Source organism: Salvelinus alpinus, chromosome 13 (assembly GCF_045679555.1).
Source record: "Salvelinus alpinus chromosome 13, SLU_Salpinus.1, whole genome shotgun sequence".
In the NCBI taxonomy this organism is placed as follows: domain Eukaryota; kingdom Metazoa; phylum Chordata; class Actinopteri; order Salmoniformes; family Salmonidae; genus Salvelinus; species Salvelinus alpinus.
Window position 1 is genome coordinate 44,136,705 of NC_092098.1, and position 21,924 is coordinate 44,158,628.

Genomic DNA, 21,924 nt, shown 5'->3' on the forward strand with positions numbered 1-21,924 from the left:
CAACTTCTGTGCATCCCAAATGGCACCAAAGCAGTGCACTATGTAGGGCATAGTGTGAAATTTGGTGGACAAGCCTAGACTCCAAGCTGGAGGTCAGAGTACATGCTGTTGGGTAAAGTGCCTTGTCAGGGACAGGATTATACCGCTCCACAAATTTGAACCCCTTGCTATTTTTATGCTGTGTGTCCACAGGCAAGTTAAACTACTATTCTCAACGTCACAATACATCATGCCTGTAAAAAAAATAATAGCTGAATCATGAGTATGATTTGACTTATTTCTTACTTTATTATATCTTAAAAAACAAATAGAAGAAACCAGAGTGAAATGTGTCTGCAAAACAATAAGTTAAACACGAAGGGATTCTGTGACTACACACGGTAAGCATTTAAAAAGGACACAGACGTGTGAAGGCAGAGTGACTAGTTATGTTTGTTAAACAGACATGAAACAAATATGTACAATTAGAACTTAAAACACCAAAATCATTTCACATAATTTACAAACTACTGTCCTAGTTGGCATTCCAGTAGCTAAACGTTAGGGTCATGGTGGATATTGAATAACAAGCACTATGAGATCGAGTTAAAATACAATTAAAACTTGTTTTTTTAAAGAATCAAATATTTTACAAATAGCACTTTCATCCAACTACTGTTTGCCGTCCTTCAGGCTGCATGATTCTGTACAGGTCCACAAATGGAAGTGGTCATCCTAATTCATCCTACAATTTCAGGGGAAGAGACTTTGTTGCAAGCATGAATATTTCTGTCATTTCCAAAAGCACATAAATGCCCTCCCTGGACATGTAGAAATCTGATTAATTCATTGGACTTGGCTGTGATATATATATATATATATATCAAACAAGAAAACAATATACACTTTCAAATTCCGTCTCTCAGCCAACAAGCACGGTCTGTCTCTACAAAATGTGACAAAGAACCTAAAATGATTGATTATTCCTGCATGTTCCTAGATTCGCAGGCTAGATCCTAGAGTCATTGTTTTCATGTCCTTGGGTCTCTACTCCCCACAGCTTTTTAAAAGCTGCAACAGTGGAGATACAAAATGCTTTTTCTTGTGGCACTGGAATGTACTAAAGCTGGGGTTCTTTAACTGTAGCAACCGTGTGAGAAGCAGTAAAAGCTAAATTCCATTCTCAGTCAGGTGCTTGACCCGAATTCCATTAACTGCATTTTAGTCAGCAGGGTTACAAATAGAAAACCACCCCCAGATGTGAGATGTCATTCTGTTGAATATTGCTTATGTTTCAACAAGATCTAAAAGTCCTATTGACAAAGAAAAGCCCTCCGTTTTGTTGTACTCAGCAGGAGTAAAAATGTAAGGTCTGTCAGAAAAATGAATAGCATGCTGTACATTATGTGTGAAAGAGCTAGAGAGACTAGACACCTCTGGACACCACTCTCCCACTCTAAACTGACATGATCTTTTCCGGCGACAGCTTGGACATGTAGTGCACTGGATTGGAAAAACTTGCTACCTGCTGGGAGCTGTGGATAAGACTGAGGGGGGGTTGTGTTTAAAGTCTGACCAGCTCAGACCAGTTCAACCTTGGAGTTGGGGTAGACTGCAACCACGTCATATCCCTCAGGAGGCTGGACACGGGCCATGGCGTGGGTCTCACAGTACAGGTTCTCCTCAATGAAGAAGTAGCCCCTCTGCTTGAGGTTCAGGCTGCAGTCGTCACACATGAAGCACTCTATGTGGTACAGTTTGTCTCTGGCCTTCACGATGGTGCCCCTATACAGACCATGTTATTAGTCAAGCAATCAAATGCATTTCATAAAGCCCTTTTTACATCAGCAGTTGTCAAAGTGCATATGTTAGTAAAATGTTAAAGATAATTGCTTCTCAATAATTTTATAAATTAAGAGCTATTTGAATATCATACATTTTCTTAAGTACATCCCTGTTTATTCAAGTTACAAGTATGCCATTCATGGACGTGAGTATTTGCATAACCAATAAGGACTAAATCAGCTTCAAAAACAGCCATAACTCTGGTTGAATCTGAATGTCCCCTGTATCCAGCCCTTTATCCTACCCACTACTGCTATAAAAGTAGGTTCATTCTTTAGTGCCCTGCCTAAAACCCAGTGTAAACGCTCTATACAACAGATCCATTGTGCTAAGCCTCCACAACAGTCTTGTTCAAATGACATCACTGTTTATCCATGGTGCTTGAGCAGTGTGGGGATTACTAGCATATCTGGGTTCCTGAGGAGAGGGTGTGGTGCAGAGGTTGAATTATTTAAAAAAGTGATATGAACATCTTATAAGCTTGGACCTGTTGGAGCATGACTAAACTGTGTCACAAATGGCACCCTATCCCCTATGCAGTCTCTGGTCAAACGTAGCACACCGTAGGCCTAGAGGGAAAAAGGTGCAATTTGTGGACGCACACCTAGTCTACAGTATAGTTGTCATCTTTTCGGTTTTATAATGACTCACACTATGCCGTTGCCACAGCGCGTGCACTGGGGGAGTTTCTGTAGGCCAGGCATGGGGCCCATGGGGCCAGGAATGGGGCTGCCCAATTTAGGGACTGGGGATTGAACTGGGGACCTTAGGCTTCTCACTCCAGACCTGTCAGTGGGGGACACACCTGTGGACAAAGAAAAGACCTCGGTTAAGACCAGCAGAGTTCCAGGTACTGTACGAGGCTACGGGGTGAAGGTAACGAAGCTAATATTCCAGGTACTGTACGAGGCTACGGGGTGAAGGTAACGAAGCTAATATTCCAGGTACTGTACGAGGCTACGGGGTGAAGGTAACGAAGCTAATATTCCAGGTAATGTATGAGGTTACGGGGTGAAGGTAATTAAGGTAATGTTCTAGTTAATGTATGAGGTTACAGGGTGAAGGTAATGCATGAGGCTATAGGGTGAAGGTAATGTTCCAGGTCATGTATAAGGCTACATGGTGAAGTTTCACCTAGGACCAGATCTAGGATCAGCTTCCCCTCCCTGATCCTAACCTTGACTATTAGTTGGGGAAAATGACAAATTTACCCAGGATCAGTCTAGGGGCAACTTCACCCTACACCAGTATGAGCTCAGAAAGCAGTGATCAGCTCTGAGTGAAAAGATGGCGAAGAATTAAGGGTGTTCACACTTGGCTCAGGGAGACACCAAGGTCAGCTCCCATCGACCACAGAGACATCACTCCTCAGCTACCACTTCCCTCCGTTTGTGTGTTACCCTCAGGGGGCATGGCAGGGGTGCAGGCAGAGGGCCAGAGCGGCACTCACACTGCTAGCCTCTACTTCTTTCTTCCCCCATCTCTTTGCTCTCTATACCTCTCTCCACCCATCTCTCTATACCTCTCTCCACCCATCTCTCTCTACCTCTCTCCACCCATCTCTCTATACCTCTCTCCACCTCTCTCCACCCATCTCTCTATACCTCTCTCCACCCATCTCTCTATACCTCTCTCTCCACCCATCTCTCTATACCTCTCTCTCCACCCATCTCTCTATACCTCTCTCCACCCATCTCTCTATACCTCTCTCTCCACCCATCTCTCTATACCTCTCTCCACCCATCTCTCTATACCTCTCTCTCCACCCATCTCTCTATACCTCTCTCTCCACCCATCTCTCTATACCTCTCTCTCCACCCATCTCTCTATACCTCTCTCCACCCATCTCTCTCTACCTCTCTCCACCCATCTCTCTCTACCTCTCTCCACCCATCTCTCTCTACCTCTCTCCACCCATCTCTCTCTACCTCTCTCCACCCATCTCTCTATACCTCCACATTAAGGAGCAGACCATCACACCAGAGTGCTACAATCACACTCTCCCTGAACCACGGAGTGATGAGGTGCCAACATGCCCCATTAACACAGCATGGCCCTGGCATGGCCTACCCACCATACTGGTGAAGTACCTGGTACTTGACAAAGAAGTTTCGTCACTCCACTAATGCTCTGTGACTATTTGAGGTTTGAGTAATAACAGGATCTATTTTTGCCGTAATAATTGGTCTATTACGCATCTAGTCATCATTGCACTCAAATTCTAGTCAGAAGTTCTCATGGGATGCTCACAAGTGAGAGGGAGGTTTAATCAGAGGACTTGTACAGAACCACTAAGCAGCGCTAGCGTCATTTGACAGATACACTTCATATCTCAGACAACAGTCTTATCAAGCAGACATGGAGAGCTGCCTCCGTGACACTCCCATTCATAAACTCCATAGGAGATGATGTAACATACATACACATACAGGAAATTCAGATGAGCGTTGTGATTTACATAAATTCACTGAAAACCCACACTAACAGTGTTATATTAACAGTATGGCACTTTACATAGGTTATTAGCTGGCCAAAAGTAGGCTAGCCACTGATCAAGCAACATTATGGACTAAACGTTTAAATCCTGTTGCAGCAGGATTATTTTGCTGTGACAATATAGGTCAAATTAAGATACTATATCTGTAGGAATGACATCTACTAAGAAGTCTTTATGAATAAAGTTCATAGCCTGTGATCCCCCAACTTGTAGATCTGGTGCCTGGAGTTCCCACCTAGTTATTAGAGCAGCTTTTCATAAACCAGATGGTGGCTAATGGGAGTACCATTCCTAGATAAACAAACTATTTAAAACATTATGTAACCCAGTCTATATTTCTTATTTTTAACAACCTCAAAAGGGTTACACTCCTACACAGGGGGTTGGCAGAGACTTCAGAGTTGACTTGCTTATTTTTCAGCTACAGGCGGTACATTGTGTCACATCTGCATCCTCAAAAGTAAAGTAAATATATGATCGCTTCCCTTCTATGTCTGTCTGCCTATTATATGTCACTATAAAGTGGTGGATTTTTCAGTGATTGGTATAGCCAGGGAGTTCACTCTAATAATAAATAGAATCTCCCATGCCATCGTCTCCACCCACCACCCTGTCTGACACCACAGATGTAAGATCAGAGCCTGTTGGGCTCAAGCATAACAGACCAACTCGTTTGCTCTCCCTTGAAATCCCAGGGATGCCGACATTTTCAAAACCGGAACGTTTTATTTTAAAAAGGATGAGGATGACAATATCACACGCAGTCAAACGCTCCTCTCTCTCTTAACATCAGCGCTGAGCTGGAAAAGAGTATAAAATCCTTCAGAACAAAGCAAGGATTTCCAGACTGAGAGCAACAAACAGAGCTTTAAGGTGTGTCAGCATCTTACCAGAAGCTTAACCCAGTGTCAATGACGCCTTTGTGGTTGTGAAAAATGTTTTTGTTTTTTTTGGTGTTTTTTTTAAACCCTGCTGCAGGTGAATTGTCCTGGTGCCATTTAATCGAATTCTGTTGAAACCATTGACTTCTCTCTTCCCTAATCTCCTGTAACACCTGCAAGTGATTAGCGACAAATTCAAAGAATAACAAGGCCTGCAGTTCATCCAAAACCTTCCCAGGGAGCTCCGATAGACCGCATGCCAGGTTCCTAGGGATTATCTGGTCTGTTTGGGTTCTCCTTGAGGAGCTAGGGCCTGGCCATGATAGAAGAGTCTGATCCTAAAACATCACATCACTCCTAAGGACTTCAGAGAGCCTAGGCCTACTTCTTGGAATGTGAACAGTTCAAAAGACACACCAGGAAGTCATATTTCTCAGGTTGTTTTGCAATAAACTTCACACAGTCCTGTGTCTGGAAATAAATCACGCTACACTTCCAACAGAAACTATTTAGCTCAAATATACAAACATATCTAAATGTACATAAACAATCATGAGTATACAGAATATGCACACATACAGTACCAGTCAAAAGTCTGGATACACCTACTCAAAGGTTTTTCTTTATTTTTACTATTTTCTACATTGTAGAATAGTGAAGACATCAAAACTATGAAATAACACATATGGAATCATGTAGTAACCACAAAAGTGTTAAACAAAATCATAATTGTATATTTGAGTAGCCACCCTTTGCCTTGATGATAGCTTTGCACAATTGGTATTCCATCAACCAGCTTCATGAGGTGGTCACCTGGAATGCATTTCAATTAACAGGTGTGCCTTGTTAAAAGTTAAATAGTGGAATTTCTTTCCTTCTTAATGCATTCGAGACAATCAGTTGTGACAAGGTTGGGGTGGTATACAGAAGATAGTCCTATTTGGCAAAATACCAAGTCCATATTATGGCAAGAACAACTCAAATAAGCAATGAGAAATGACAGCCCACTTTAAGACATGAATATCAGCCAATGCAGAAAATGTCAGGAACTTTGAAAGTTTCTTCAAGTGCAGTCTCAAAAAAACACCAAGCGCTATGATGAAACTGTCTCTCATGAGGACCGCCACAGGAAAGGAAGACCCAGAGACACCTCTGCTTCAGAGGATAAGTTCATTAGAGTTAACTGCACCTCAGATTGTAGCGCAAATAAATGCTTCAGAGTTCAAGTAACAGACACATCAACAGTTCAGAGGAGACTGTGTGAATCAGGCCTTCATGGTCAAATTGCTGCAAAGAAACCACTACTAAAAGACACCAAAAATAATTAGACATTTGCTTGGGCCAAGAAACACGAGCAACAGTAGACCGGTGGAAATCTGTCCTTTGGTCTGATCAGATATTTGATCAGTAGACCAGTGGAAATCTGTCCTTTGGTCTGATCAGATATTTGGTTCCAAACGCTCTGTCTTTGAGACGCAGAGTAGGTGAACGGATGATCTCCGCACGTGTGGTTCCCATAGTGAAGCATGGAGGAGGAGGTGTGATGGTGTGTGGGTGCTTTGCTGGTGACACTGATTTATTTAGAATTCAAGGCACACTTAACCAGCATGGCTACCACAGCATTCTGCAGCGATATGCCATCCCATCGGGTGTGCGCTTAGTCCCACTATCATTTGTTTTTCAACACACCACCAGGCTGTGTAAAGGCTATTTGACCAAGAAGGAGAGTTATGGAGTGCTGCATCAGATGACCTGGCCTCCACAATCAGCCAACCTCAACCCAATTGAGATGGTTTGGGATGAGTTGGACCGCAGAGTGAAGGAAAAGCAGCCAACAAATGCTCAGCATTTGTGGGAACTCCTTCAAGACTGTTGGAAAAGCATTCCAGGTAAAGCTGGTTGAGAGAATGTCAAGAGGGTGCAAAGCTGTCATCAAGGCAAAGGGTGACTACTTTGAAAAATCTCACATTTATTTTGATTTGTTTGACACTTTGGTTACTACATGATTCCGTCACTATTATTCTACAATGTAGAAAATAGTACAAATAAAGAAGGCATTCGAGGGAGAGAGACCCATATACACACACATTTATAAATAAATAAACTGTAGGGTGAATGACATATACAATCCGCTAAATAAATTGACAGTCATATAGAGCCACAAATGAGGGTACCTCCATCCTCTGCCTCCAGTATGCCCTGTAGGTATTTGAAGGAGCCGGACTGTTTGGGTGCAGAGACTGGCTCCTCTGGGTCCTGCAGCATCTTGTACACGTCTGACTCTGTGGTGACTTCAAAACAAGGACCGTTCCCATTACGTCCCAGAGGAGAATGCGTCGGAGGCTCAGGGCTGAAAGAGATAACAAATTAAGTAGTTTTTAGTCTGAATTCAGTGTGATCAACAATTTCTATGACTGAAATGTCTCCACCAAATGTTGCATTGTCTTTAGATTTAATTCATAAATGCTGTGACATGACTTATTTTTAGGGTAAAAAGAAAATGCAGTTTTACAAAGTAAAAATCCCAGAAGATACTGTAACATTAACAAGTTATACAACACTTCATACGTGGTCCTCACATTGACATGGTGAATATACCAGGATATCTTGAAACTACCGCAGAGGTTTTCCACTCCTCCATGGCCACCATGCCTCACCTGTGTGGGGAGCTCAGGCTCAGGCTGCCCATTTGTTTTGGCAAGACCCTGTCTCTGTCTCCATTGCTGCCATTGTTGTGTGCGTACAGGCCGGCTGGGTTGTTGTACTGCATGTTGTTGAGCTGCTTGGAGGTGCCGTTGTTGTGCGGCGGCTCGGAGATGTAGGAGGGTTTTCTGTATCCACTGCCGTTGTGACCGCTGCTGTAGCCACTGATGTATCCACCTGTGATTGGTCCAGTGCTGATTGGTCGGAAATTCTGGAGAAGGAAAGAGCAGAGGAGCCATTAAGAAAAGTATGATTGTTTCCAATGCACTTCTATATCCGTCATAGTCTGCTTGTTCGTTACCTAACATTATTTACGGGAACATGAATTACATCATCTCCAAGGAATGAAGGTGACTGTTGGCACAGAGGACCTGCACAAACTACACAATGACGTAACCAAATACTTCAACGTTTACTTCTGCAGACAGACTTCTACAAACTGCACTGATAATCTACAGTGTAGTGGGTGCTACATGTGTGTTCATCTCTCCGAGCTACAGATTGCAATCTTTTGTTGATGTTATCACTTTTCAAACGGTTGATTTTAGTGGCATGACTGTCTGTCAAACAAAAGACAGTGACTTAATGGCTGTTGTAGGGGGCACACAATCACAAATCCTCTGTAAATATGTCAAATGCAGTGATTTGTTTAAATGGTTGTGCAAGACATAGTTGTCATCCCACACAGCCAGCCAGACCGTTGATTAACGCATGTGCGTGTGTTGAGTGGTGGGTGAATTCACTGGTTGGCCCCAGGAAACAGAGGTTCAAACTCTCCAGGCAGGCAGCAGGATCCCCGTCTGTCATCTCAGCAGATGTGGCCTGGTCCTTGTTCCCTGGCTGGCCCGGACCACCCACGCATGGGCCATTTCTAAATCGCCTCTCTGCTGAGCCCTGGACACCATACCCAACCACAAGCTGTGTTTCAAACCCTGGGCTTGGGCCATATAGCCAGCCCTCCCCCCAGCCCAGACAAGTAGCTCCTAGAGGGGGTGACAAGGAGAGGACTACCAGAGCAGCTCCTAGAGGGGGTGACAAGGAGAGGACCATCAGAGCAGAGGGTGAGTATAGCTGTATCTGAGCCAGCAGTCCAACCCCTCCCCCGTCCTCCAACCACTCCGCCACCACCCCCGTCCGCCAACCCCTCCCTCCAACCCCTCCCATTCCAATGATAACCGTCAGTAATTGTACCAGGAAGCCTTTCATTTGCTAGTGTTGGCAACAAAGTACACGAGAGGGGGAGGAAAAATAAGAGTGCATTGTATTACGAAGTGTTCCTGCAGTGACATGACAGTAAACTTGGCCTTTTACAACTTCTTTAATCTGTGTAAACATGAAGTGTGGATGGATTCCAGCGCCTCCCTCAGACAGTTACAATAGAAGCCACAGGGCCCTGAGCGAGCTCACCAAGAGGGAAAAGCGACAGGGCTGCTGAAATGCTTGGCAAACACTTTGGCTACACCAAACCCTCATGAGAGTGAGTGCAGATAACTTCAGTGATTTACTGTATTCAAGCATGGTAAATGAACAAACATGTTTGGATGTTGCCCGTTTAGTGGCAATTTTCACATTAACTGATGGAGGCTAGGGAGACCGAGAGAGTAAAGTCTGCTTCAAATCGCTGGCACACGCGTTTATGTCTTCTGAATGCCGAGACCACTCTAGTTGGAAGACTTCACTTTTTTCTGCATAATATGCAGTTCTATGGCCTTGTGTCTGCAGCAAAAAGATATGAGTGGATGGCAGATTTATAAAAAGGCAGCACATCTGGTGCATAGCTTTTAAAAGTGCCAGGTTGGTAACATTTAGGACCTGTAAGTGCTTTTAAGTTGCTCTTAGGTATGGAAGTTACCATTACTTTCATTAAATAAATCACAGTACGCAGACTGTCCCATTAAACTGATTTATCGTACCTATGCCGGTCTGTAATGGGGATTTTAAAACGGCACATAAAATAGTTAATGAGATCGCGCCAACTGGTGACACTCCTTCCACAGAGTGTGTGCTTTGTTAAATCATATCTAAAATCACCAGATAAAATCACCTAGTAACCTTATCTTGTTATTTAAACCAACGCAATCAAAACTAATGTTGCTATAGTACTACCAGGCACTCTTTCAGTCTCTCACATAAAGTTCAGTTCCTACATGGGAAAAACTGAAATCCCCCTTTCTTCAATCCTTGACTCCAGCCCAGAAACACTGGAGAGAGAAAGCAGCAAGTATTTATGAGAAGCAGTTCTGTCTGCTCAGAAATTCTGACAGTCATCAGATTTCACTGACCTGTTTTACAAAAGTGACTAAGCATGGCCCTTGGTTCTGGGTGACTGGCTACTGAGCCTGTGTGACTAGGCGGGGGGGGGGGGGACCGTTTGGGGACCGTTTAGACAGAACCACAGGACTCCTGGGAGAGAAAAAAAAACTGCCTAATTTAACGCTACATGTATTATAGTAATAAGGGCTCAGAAAGAAGGGGGACGAGATATTTACTGCTGTTACCCAAGTCGACACACTGCAGAGTTTGGTCAGGGAGAGGAGGCAGGCAGCCTGTTAGACAAGCAACGGGCTAGCTAGCGCTCCGTTCTCTGCTCTCCATGACCCCATCCGCTCCCCAGCGCGCTGACAGGGGGAGAGGGGCCTCTTGGTCAACCCAAATACAGATTGACATTTCTGGGGATTACCAGCTGATTAGTTATTACTTCACCCATTACTGGAAACAAACAACTAAATATGTGGGGTCACAAGTTTACGATCTGAAGGCCTGGATGAATGTGAACTCTCAATGGCACTGTGTTGATTGGATATTTTGGCAGAGGAAAACTGTCATAATTGAACATGTTTGAAAGAGAGAGTATGTGTGGAACAGCGCAATAAAGCCCTATAGAAAGATCCTATAAGTACATCACAATTAGACAGTATTGTCAGATCCCAAATGCTAGGAGGGAGAATTCTGTCCCTCTTGCCAATGCGGCTTGAGAATGGACCCATCGTGATGCGAGTTCCATCGTTTCTGCATTCTAAAAGGTCAATACTTTCCAAGCCCACTGCAAAAGCCACAATTGTGATTCCAATGAGTCTGAGGGAATAATGCAGAGCAATACAGAGGCATGTGGTGGCCACCTGTAGACCACAGGCCTAAGTCTCCATTTATTCTAGCAATACTGTCAAAATGAGTCATACTTTCTGGTAATCTTACAAAACTCTTGTCTGTTGATGAGTAAGACGAGTTCATGGAAATACTCAATTTTCCTCCTGTTTCCCCACAAATAGCTTTCGTTTCAAAGCTGTTCAGGCTCAGATCCAAAAATGCAGTCATTCAATTTTGAGAATCTCCCATGTTCTCCTTGTTCAAGGAAACACCACCGTGTCACTTCCTGCTAGCTAGAATTCCCAGATGCTAGTTTGGAATTTCCAATGACATCAGCTGCTGGTAGGGAGTTCACGTGTGGTGTCTAATATGTCTGGAAAACAATCAGCATTGTTCGATGCCGGTAACCTCTTTCAAGGTATATTACACTAGCCTGGAGCAGGAAATAACCAGGGTCATTCATTTAGCCTAACTCAAGGGACCAACCAACCAACCATTTCCCTACCCCTGAAGCAAATGAGCCAAAATGGTACTCACTTTGCTGTTTCTAGTTCAACTTTAACTCCATTAAAAGGAGACCAGAGTCCTTCAGTAGAGAGTGGATACAAGGTTTCCAAACCTCCCTTTCCAGGAGATAGAGAGAGCAGCCTTCTCTGATTACAAACACAGAGGTACTGCTAGCATGCATGTCTGTTTATATACAGAGTTTGAGTTGATCGCTCCCCCTCGTTCAGGTCTGGTATTTCCTCACATTAATCAGGACAAGACTTTTGCTCGTGTTGAGATGGTGAAATCCAAAAAGAGGTCCTAAACCCCAGGACCCCTTCTCAGGAAAACTGCCAGTCTCCTTGGATTGCCTCGAGGCTGGAATGGGGTGGTCCTTCACCGTGTTTATCACTAGGCAGATTCATATCTTATTGCTACCATGCTTGCAAAAATAGTATATCAACCATGTACCCCAAGACCATTTGAAATATTTAGAGTTAGGATCAGTGGCTTTGACTTAGTAATGGATGTCACACATATTAAATCAATAAATTTCAGTATTTCTGAAGACAAATCCTCAAGAAAAAAAGACTAATGTAAACTCCGGCTCAGTTACATAGACAAAAACGTTGCTGTCCCATTCACCTCCAGTGATATCAATGAACAAATTTACTTGCTATGTATTGAAGCTCTCTTTCATAATTTTTTTCCCACCAGCCTGCCTAATGATGTGGAAGTCAATACATATAGTCTGCTGTATATAGTTTCACCCTTCAATTGATGACCGATGCATTTCATTTCAGGCCTTTGTGTGACCATTCAGCCCAGTTGACAGGGACTGCCCCACTGAAGCGACATGGGAAAACGACCAACATGACAACCAACGCCCACAATAAAAGAGGAATGGTCATTTCTCAGATGTCCCAGCCACAATACGCACATTGTCTGCTCGTTCTGCTTCACACTCTCTGGTCAGAGTCAGAAAACTCTGCAAAGTTCAACGGCAAGGGCGTGGCTTGCTTGAGTACGCATTTGGCAGATAATTGTTTTGAAACAAATTGAGGCCCCATTTCAATACTTTCCAAATGACAGAGGAACTCTAAATCATGTGAAAAACAGTAGTTTATCAGTAGATAATCTGTATAATCTTATCCATGTAAACAAGTGCAGCTCATACCTGTGGGGACTCAGACTCCAACGTAGCCATGAATGGACTGGTCTTGCCATCTTCAATAACAGTTGGAGACCAGACTTTGTCTTCAGACCTGAAAAACAATACCCAGGAAAGAGAGCTACGTTAGTCATTGTTTATCTATAAAAACGCCCAGAGGCTTTTAAAGAGGTCATATCTGGTCCAATCAATTTGTGTTCACAGGTTATTTGCTCACAGCAGTCACTAAGAAGATGCTCTTAAAATGACATTTCTGGATATGATTGTTAGCGTGGAATAAAAGGGATGAAACTCAAGACACGTACACCATAACACAGTTAAGTTAGCAAAAAAAGATGACTTGAACTTTCATATTAAATACCACTAACCACCGCTGAATATAAGTGGCTTACGCCATGGGATGAGATTGTTCACTGAGCTCCAAAAAATAACTTCACACAGTAGCAAGTGGCATGGGTTTTTGTTTGGCAGGCATAACACTGGCAGCTAAAGATGACCACATTCCAGTACACTAATGATAGTCATCTCTACAGCAGATCAGCAAAACTATGGCATGAACTCAGTACATCTTCTTATTAGATTAGCTCAACATGTTAAGAAAGTCATCCAGGTGGACAGAAACAATAGGATGGCAAGGGGTCAAATAAGGATAGTCTGCTCTCTGTGTCCGGTGACATTGAATGAAGGACAATGGGGTTTATTGTACAAAGTGATTTTTTCCTATCATGGCTAGGCCCATTTATGTACTAAATACAGAATCTGTTCGTATACTGTATTGTACTTTTGTCCTGTGTTTAAAATGCAATAGGCTAATCTACATGCCCTGTGCTACAGGTCCCAGACAATTGCATCAGCAAGATTTAAAACTTCCCATAAAACCATATGGTAATAAAAAGGTGTAATCCAAATTGGCATGGCATTATACAGCATTTAACGGCACACTGTTGAGGGGGTAGTAAAAGACTTGAGGGAGTAGTGAGTAATGCTTTTTAGAATTCCTGAACAGTTTTCCAAACATGTCAGGGGTGCCGTTGTTTGACTATTTGCTGTTATGTGGGCAGCTTCCAAAAGGCCAATGCCATGTCATCACACCAGCCCCAGCGAGGGAGCAGAGGGAAGTGTGCGTATGTAGAGGAACAAAGACGATTTTCCCTCCACTCAGTAAGTCAGACAGCTATTCATACACACCTACATACATAGACGCAGCCAGGCCTCTGGGGCAGGAGAAAACAATGATGCCTCTGAGTTCTCCACTGGTGTAAACTTCACAACTGGAGGATGAGGTCACTCTGGATTCAGCTGGCATGGCTGCGGCCACATGAGGCAATGCCTCAAAAATGAGCACAGAGGTGTTCGTATCAAGGCTGCTTTATGGGCGAGTGTTTGATGGATGAGCTGCAGACTGCGTGGGATGATCCCACCTTCCCACTACTTACATCAAGACTTTACATCCCAGGATGTTTCCTTGGATACATATGAACGCTCTATTGAGCAAGTCAATTGGCGGGAAATTAATTGACATTTGCTTAAATACAAAAGAACCATAGAACATGGTAAGAGAGCCGTGAGGACCAAAGACGTACGAGTGGAAACTGTGAGAGGCAGAGGCCGATGGAGAGGCAGACATTGTGATACACACCAATAGGATAGGCACAATGGAGCATATTGTTACCCGTGATCTAGTTTAGCGTGTACTCCAATATTGAGTCAGCGTTTGAGGGATTAGTGGAGAAACTGTCTGCAAGGGATCAGAGCTGTGCAGAGGTCCAACAGACAGCCTTCTACGCTCTCTTCACTGGCTTCCAGGGCCAATAAACCAACAGGGAGACAATTAGAGACATGTACTGTATAGGGAAGATCTTCAGAGCCTGATTCCATAGCTGAACTAACTATATGGGGTCTGAGCCTTCCATCTCCCTTGCTCATAAATGAGTGTACAGTTGAAGTCGGAAGTTTACATACACTTAGGTTGGAGTCATGAAAACTCGTTTTTCAACCACTCCACACATTTCTTGTTAACCAACTATAGTTTTGGGAAGTCGGTTAAGACATCTACTTTGTGCATGACACAAGTAATTTTTCCAACAATTGTTTACAGACAGATTATTTCACTCTATCAATATTCCAGTGGGTCAGAAGTTTACATACGCTAAATTGACTGCGCCTTTAAACAGCTTGGAAAATTCCAGAAAATGTCATGGCTTTAGAAGCTTCTGATAGGCTAATTGACATAATTTGACTCAATTGGAGGTATACCTGAGGATGTATTTCAAGGCTTACCTTCAAACTCAGTGCCTCTTTGCTTAACATCATGGGAAAATCAAAAGAAATCAGCCAAGACTTCAGAAAAAAAATTGTAGACCTCCACAAGTCTGGTTCATCCTTGGGCGCAATTTCCAAACACCTGAAGGTACCACGCTCCTCTGTACAAAAAATAGTATGCAAGTATAAACACCATGGGACCACGCAGCAGTCATACCGCTCAGGAAGGAGATGCGTTCTGTCTCCTAGAGATTAATGTACTTTGGTGCAAAAAGTGCAAATCAATCCCAGAACAACAGCAAAGGACCTTGTGAAGATGGAGGAAACAGGTAAAAAAGTATCTATATCCACAGTAAAACAAGTCCTATATCAACATAACCTGAAAGGCCACTCAGCAAGGAAGAAGCCACTGCTCCAAAATCGCCATAAAAAAAGACTACGGTTTGCAACTGCACATGATCGTACTTTTTGGAGAAATGTCCTCTGGTCTGATGAAATAAAAATAGAACTGTTTGGCCATAATGACCATTGTTATGTTTGGAGGAAAAAGGGGAACGCTTGCAAGCCGAAGAACACCATCCCAACCGTGAAGGACGGGGGTGGCAGCATCATGTTGTGGGGGTGCTTTGCTGCAGGAGGGACTGGTACACTTCACAAAATAGATGGCATGATGGGGTAGAACAATTATGTGGATATATTGAAGCAACAACTCATAACATCAGTCAGGAAGTTAAAGCTTGGTCACAAATGGGTCTTCCAAATGGACAATGACCCCAAGCATACTCCCAAAGTTGTGGCAAAATGGCTTAAGGACAACCCAGTCAAGGTATTGGAGTGGCCATCACAAAGCCCTGACCTCAATCCTATAGACAATTTGTGGGCAGAACTGAAAAAGCATGTGCGAGCAAAGAGGCCTACAAACCTGACTCTGTTACACCAGCTCGGTCATGAGGAATGGGCCAACATTCCCTCAACTTATTGTGGACACCCGAAACATTTGACCCAAGTTAAACAATTTAAAGGCAATGCTACCAAATACACTCAATTTGTATGTAAACTTCTGACCCTCTGGAGAAAATACTCTACAATTACTATTATATCACATTCTTATTATTTCACATTCTTAAAATAAAGTGGTGATCCTAACTGAATGTATTTGACCATTTTGAATCCCACCGTACCTTCTCTGCTATGCAATATGGTTTCAAGGCTGGTCATGGGTGCACCACAGCCACGCAAGGTCCTAAACGATATCATAACCGCCATCGATAAGAGACAATACTGTGCAGCCATATTCATCGACCTGGCCAAGGCATTCGACTCTGTCAATCACCACATCCTTATTGGCAGACTCGACAGCCTTGGTTTGTTAAATGATTGCCTCGCCTGGTTTACCAACTACTTCTCTGATAGAGCTCAGTGTGTCAAATCGGAGGGCCTGTTGTCCGGACCTCTAGCAGTCTCTATGGGGGTGCCACAGGGTTAAATTCTCGGGCCGACTCTCTTCTCTGTATACATCAATGATGTCGCTCTTGCTGCTGGTGATTCTCTGATCCACCTCTACGCAGACGACACCCTTCTGTATACATCTGGCCCTTCTTTGGACACTGTTAACCTCTTGACGCTACGGTTCAGATTTTTGTTTTGTTTAAAAAAAAAATAACGTTCAAGGTAAATGGACTATTTCTCAGGTCCAGATCGTAGAATATGCATATAATTTACAGATTAGGATAGAAAACAGTCCAAAGTTTCCAAAACTGTCCAAATATTGTCTGAGTATAACAAAACTGATTCTGCAGGCGAAAACCTGAGAAATCTAACCCGGAAGTGATTATTATTATTATTTTTTATATCTGTGTTTCCTGGCCCGTCTTTCTTCCATTTAAAGGGGTATCAACCAGATTCATTTTCCAATGGCTTCCTCAGGCTGTGACCAGGCTTTAGACATAGTTTCAGGCTTTTATCTCGCTCATTTTAAAAATGATTTTTCAAAACTAGTCAGGTGTCCTCTGATTAGTTCCTGTGCGCTAGAGGGTAGCTCTCCATTTTCTTTTTGAATAGGTTACGGTCCGGTTGAAATATTATCGATTATGTTTGTTAAAAACAACCTGAGGATTGATTATAAAAAAACATTTGACATGTTTCTACAAACATTACGGATACTTTGGAATTTATCGAAAGAGGCTTTGGTTTTCTGAACATAAGGCGCAATCCAAATGGCGTTTTTTTGTTATAAAAGTAATATTTATCGAACAAAAATAACATTTGTTGTGTAACTGGGAGTCTCGTGAGTGCAAACATCTGAAGATTATCAAAGGTAAGCGATTCATTTTTATTGCTTTCTGACTTTTGTGACCATGCTAATTTGGGGCTAACTGTTCTAGCATTGATTGATACACTCACAAAAGCTTAGATATGCTTTCACTGCAAAGCATATTTTCAAAATCTGACACGATAGGTGGATTAACAACAAGCTAAGCTGTGTTTTGGTATATTTCACTTGTGATTGCATGATTATAAATATTTCAATTCAGCGGTTGTTTAGGAAAATGATCCCGTAAAAGGGATCCGTAGCGCAGAGAAGTTAACTCCCTTATCTTACCTCATTTGCACTCACTGTATATAGACTTTTTGTTTTCCATGTGTAACTCTGTGTTGTTGTAGGTGTCAAATTGCTATGCTTTACCTTGGCCAGGTCTCAGTTGCAAATGATAACTTGTTCTCAACTAGCCTACCTGGTTAAATAAAGGTGAAATAAAAAAATGAATAAAGAGATTGTTTTTTTCCTTCCTGTGACTCCAGGTGCTGTAGGTGTCCTGGAGGGCAGGTAGTTTGCCCCCGGTGATGCATTGTGCAGACCACACCACCCTCTGGAGAGCCCTGCGATTCTGGGAGGTGCAGTTGCCATACCAGGCGGTGATACAGCTCGACATGATGCTCTCGATTGTGCGCCTGTAAAAACGTTAGTGAGGGTTTGGTGGCAAGCCACATTTTTCAGCCTCCTGAGGTTGAAGAGGCGATGTTGCGCCTTCTTCACCACACTGTCTGTGTGCGTGGACTATCAGTTTGTCAGTGATATGTACACCGCCTGGTATGACTGCTGCCCAGTCGATGTGGATAGGGGGGTGCTCCCTTTGCTGTTTCCTAAAGTCCACGATCACTTTTGTTTTGCTGACATTGAGGTTATTTTTCATGACAACACTCTGGGAGCCCTCACCTTCTCCCTGCATGCTGTCTCGTCGTTGTTGGTTATCAAGCCTACCACTGTTGTGTCATCTGCAAACTTGATGATCGAGTTGGAGGCGTGCATGGCCACGCAGTCGTGGGTGAACAGGGAGTACAGGAGGGCTGAGAACGCACCCTTGTGGGGCCCTGTGTTGAGGATCAGCGGAGTGGAGATGTTTTCTACCTTCACCACCTGGGGGCGGCCCACCAAGAAGTCCAGGACCCAGTTGCACAGGGTGGGGTCAAGACCCAGGGACTCAAGCTTAAATTATGAGTTGAGGGTAATAGGGTGTTGAATGCTGAGCTGTAGTCAATGAACAGCGTCCTACATAGGTATTCCTCTTGTCCAGATGGGATAGGGCAGTGTGATGGCGATTGCATCGTCTGTGGACCTATTGGGGCAGTAAGCAAATTTAAGTGGGTTTGCCGGTAAGGTGGAGGTGATATGATCCTTGACCAGTCTCTCAAAAACACTTCACGATGACAGAAGTGAGTGCTACGGGGCAATAGTCATTTAGTTCAGTTACCTTGGCTTTCCTGGGAACAGGAACAATGGTGACCATCTTGAAGCATGCAGGGACAGTAGACTGGGATAGGGATTGATTGAATATGTCCGTAAACACACCAGCCGGCTTGTCTGCGCATGCTCTGAGGACGCGGCTAGGGATGTTGTCTGGGCCGGCAGCCTTGCGAGGGTTAACACGTTTACTCACATAGGCCACGGAGGAGGAGAGCCCACAGTCTTTGGTAGCGGTTCACGTCAGTGGCACTAGTGTCCTCAGAGCACGCAAAGAAGTTGTTTAATTTGTCTGAAAGTAAGACGATGTCCATGACAGGGCTGGTTTTCTTTTTGTAATCCATGATTGTCTGTAGACCCTGCCACATAAGTCTTGTGTCTGAGCCGTTGAATTGCGACTCCACTTTGTCTCTACACTGATATTTTGCTTGTTTGATTGCCTTGCGAAGGGAATAACTACACTGTTTGTATTCGGCAATATTCCCAGTCACCTTTACATGGTTAAATGCGGTGGTACGTGCTTTCAGTTTTGCGCGAATGCTGCCATCAATCCACGGTTTCTGGTTAGGGAAGGTTTTAATAGTCACAGTGGGTACAACATCTCCTATAAACTTGCTCACCGAGTCAGCGTATAAGTCAATGTTGTTGTCCGAGGCTACCTGGAACATATCCCAGTCCACGTGATCCAAGCAATCTTGAAGCGTGGAATCCAATAGGTCAGACCAGCATTGGATAGACCTAAGCACGGGCGCTTCCCATTTTAGTTTCTGCCTATAGGAGGGGTGCAACAAGATGGAGTCATGGTCAGATTTGCCAAAAGGAGGGCGCGGAGGGCCTTGTATGCATCGCGGAATTTAGAGTAGCAGTGGTCGAGCGTGTTACTCTCGTGTACTGCAATCGATATGCTGACAATTTAGGTAGCCTTGTTCTCAAATTAGCTTTGTTAAAATCCCCAGCTACAATAAATGCAGCCTCAGGATATATGGTTTCCAGTTTGCATAAAGTCCAGTGAAGCTCGTCTTGGTATCCGCTTGTGGGGGGATATACACGGCTGTGAAAATAACGGAGGACAGTTCTCTTGGGAGATAGTCGACATTTGATTGTAAGGAATTCTAGGTCAGGTGAACAAAAGGACTTGAGTTCCTGTATGTTGTTCAAATTACACCATGAGTTGTTAATCATGAAACATACACCCCCGCCCTTCTTACCGGAGAGAAGTTTATTCCTGTTGGCGCGACGCACTGAAAATCCCGCTGGCTGTACGGACTCCGACAGCATGTCCCAAGCTAGCCATTTTTCGGTGAAACAGAGTATGTTACAATCCCAGAATGTGGATGGTTTAATTCGGCTGTGAGGAAATTCCATGCCGCATTGACTAGAGGGGAGAAGCTACCCTCAGAACAAGATGACGATCAACAGCATTACATCAACGTCTTCCTGTTATCAAATGCATCTGGACTCCTCCTGATCCCACTGAAAACCAGTCTTTTGATATTACACCATCATAAATCAAAACCATCATGCTGCTACTTCCTTATTAGTAACATGACAAGATCAAATGTAGCCTCTGATCTTGGAGACTGGTTAAAACCACACTTATGGAGTCTCCTCACCAGACTTGGGGGATACTTACTAGATTCATGGTTTTGAAGAAGACAAATCAAATGGCAGCAGCAGGGCTGTTGTCTCCCCTCCTGACCACCGGCTCACTTGACGTGGCATTTTCAACCGCAACATCAGTGCCCTGGGATGACTTTTCCCCTCTTTGGCTGTTCCCTCCCTCCCTAGCAGGAGTACTGCGCGTCAAATCCCTGTACCATTCATAATTCCACAGCTTTGACTCACTGTCCAGGCAGTCAGACCAGGACAACGGTGGCAAAACATCCTCTCCCTCTTTGTTTTGCTCTCACCCTCAGTCTCTGTACCCCCCTCGGTCCCCCCCCCCCCCCACTGGTCTCATGACTTCATTAGTTGAGAGGTGAGATGCACCACAGCTGGTCCGTGTCTTCATTGAGGCCCAAGATATACAGTCCAGCTAAGGGAGACATGACATGTTTCAATACGGCCCTGACCTGCCAGGTTTCTGTCCGCCCGAAGCTGACGCCACAGTGAACTTGGAGCGGGGCCTGTTTAGTAACGGCCAGTCTCCCTGCGAGACACACCTTTAGATCAGGCTGCCAGAAATGCCAAACTAGCAGAGCCATTTTACCTCACAGCGCAGTGCTGAGGGAGCATATCAGGGTCTGGAAATGAAGCAAGGGGGTTGGATGGGTTGAAGTGGTGACTGTGTCAAGCTCTACTGAAGCTGGGCCCGGGTTCACGATAGAAATTAGGCCCCCCCCGAAGGTTTTAACGCATCTTTCCTACAAAACGGCCAAAGACGTAACATGCGTTTCCCAAAACACTACGCAGAAAGAACGGTCGCTAAGTGCGTCGGAGAATGTGTCGATACTGATATTTTATTTAACTAGGCAAGTCAGTTAAGAACAAATTCTTATTTACAATGACAGCCTACCAAAGTGCCTCTTGCGGGGACGGGGGCCTGGGATTTAAATAAATATATATAATAAAGACAATATAAACATAGGACAAAACACATAAGAGAGAGACAACACTACATTAAGCGAGACCCAAGACAACAATACATGACACACACAGCATGGTAGTAACACAACAATATGCGCTCTCTTTCAATAGCTTTCTCCATTCAAATCTGTCCTTCACAATAGTGATGGATCAGCTCCTAGAGAGATATTACCACCTACAGCTGCAAATATTGAGGTGGCTTATTCTAATGCTTACCCCATAAAGAATGCACAAAATCACAGATTTGGCACATCATTGCACACGTTAGGCTACACATCATGAAATATGTTGAGACGAATTAGACAGCCTACAATTAGCAAAATAACTCCATTTATTGAACAATAAATACATTTCAATATGATTGAAATACACCTAACGGTTACCCTTTATATTTTAATGCAGTCATCTCGGTTTTTATTTGTATCTTTTTCTATGTTGCTTGTTTGTATCAATTGCAAAGACATTAGCAACTTCGTGGTCAACTTTGTTCTGGAGTCAGACAGACGGCTACACCAATTCTATGTTTAATTGAGATGTGTCACTTTAAACACAGGAGGGCAACAAAACAAATACAACAAATCCTGTCCTACGAGTGGTGAGGCAGGTGTTAGATTACGAGCGTTTTCAATTGAAACGTTAACGGTGGTTTTGGGAAACAGCTCATAGATTTAACGATGCGCCTATG

General features: G+C 43.7%; 1 protein-coding gene across 2 annotated transcripts in view; it reads right to left on the reverse strand.

The window, feature by feature from the left end:
* Window positions 1–263: 263 nt before the first annotated feature.
* Window positions 264–21,924, reverse strand: part of LOC139537758 (PDZ and LIM domain protein 4-like) — a 66,673-nt gene continuing 45,012 nt past the window's right edge. For both annotated transcript variants that reach the window (XM_071339493.1, XM_071339492.1), the window contains exons 3-7: window positions 12,656–12,743; window positions 7,860–8,116; window positions 7,377–7,552; window positions 2,476–2,629; window positions 264–1,764 (exon numbers count right to left, since the gene is read on the reverse strand). In XM_071339493.1, coding sequence (XP_071195594.1) covers window positions 1,560–1,764; window positions 2,476–2,629; window positions 7,377–7,552; window positions 7,860–8,116; window positions 12,656–12,743 — 880 coding nt within the window. In that variant the 3' untranslated portion in view covers window positions 264–1,559. The remainder of the gene's footprint in view (window positions 1,765–2,475; window positions 2,630–7,376; window positions 7,553–7,859; window positions 8,117–12,655; window positions 12,744–21,924) is intronic.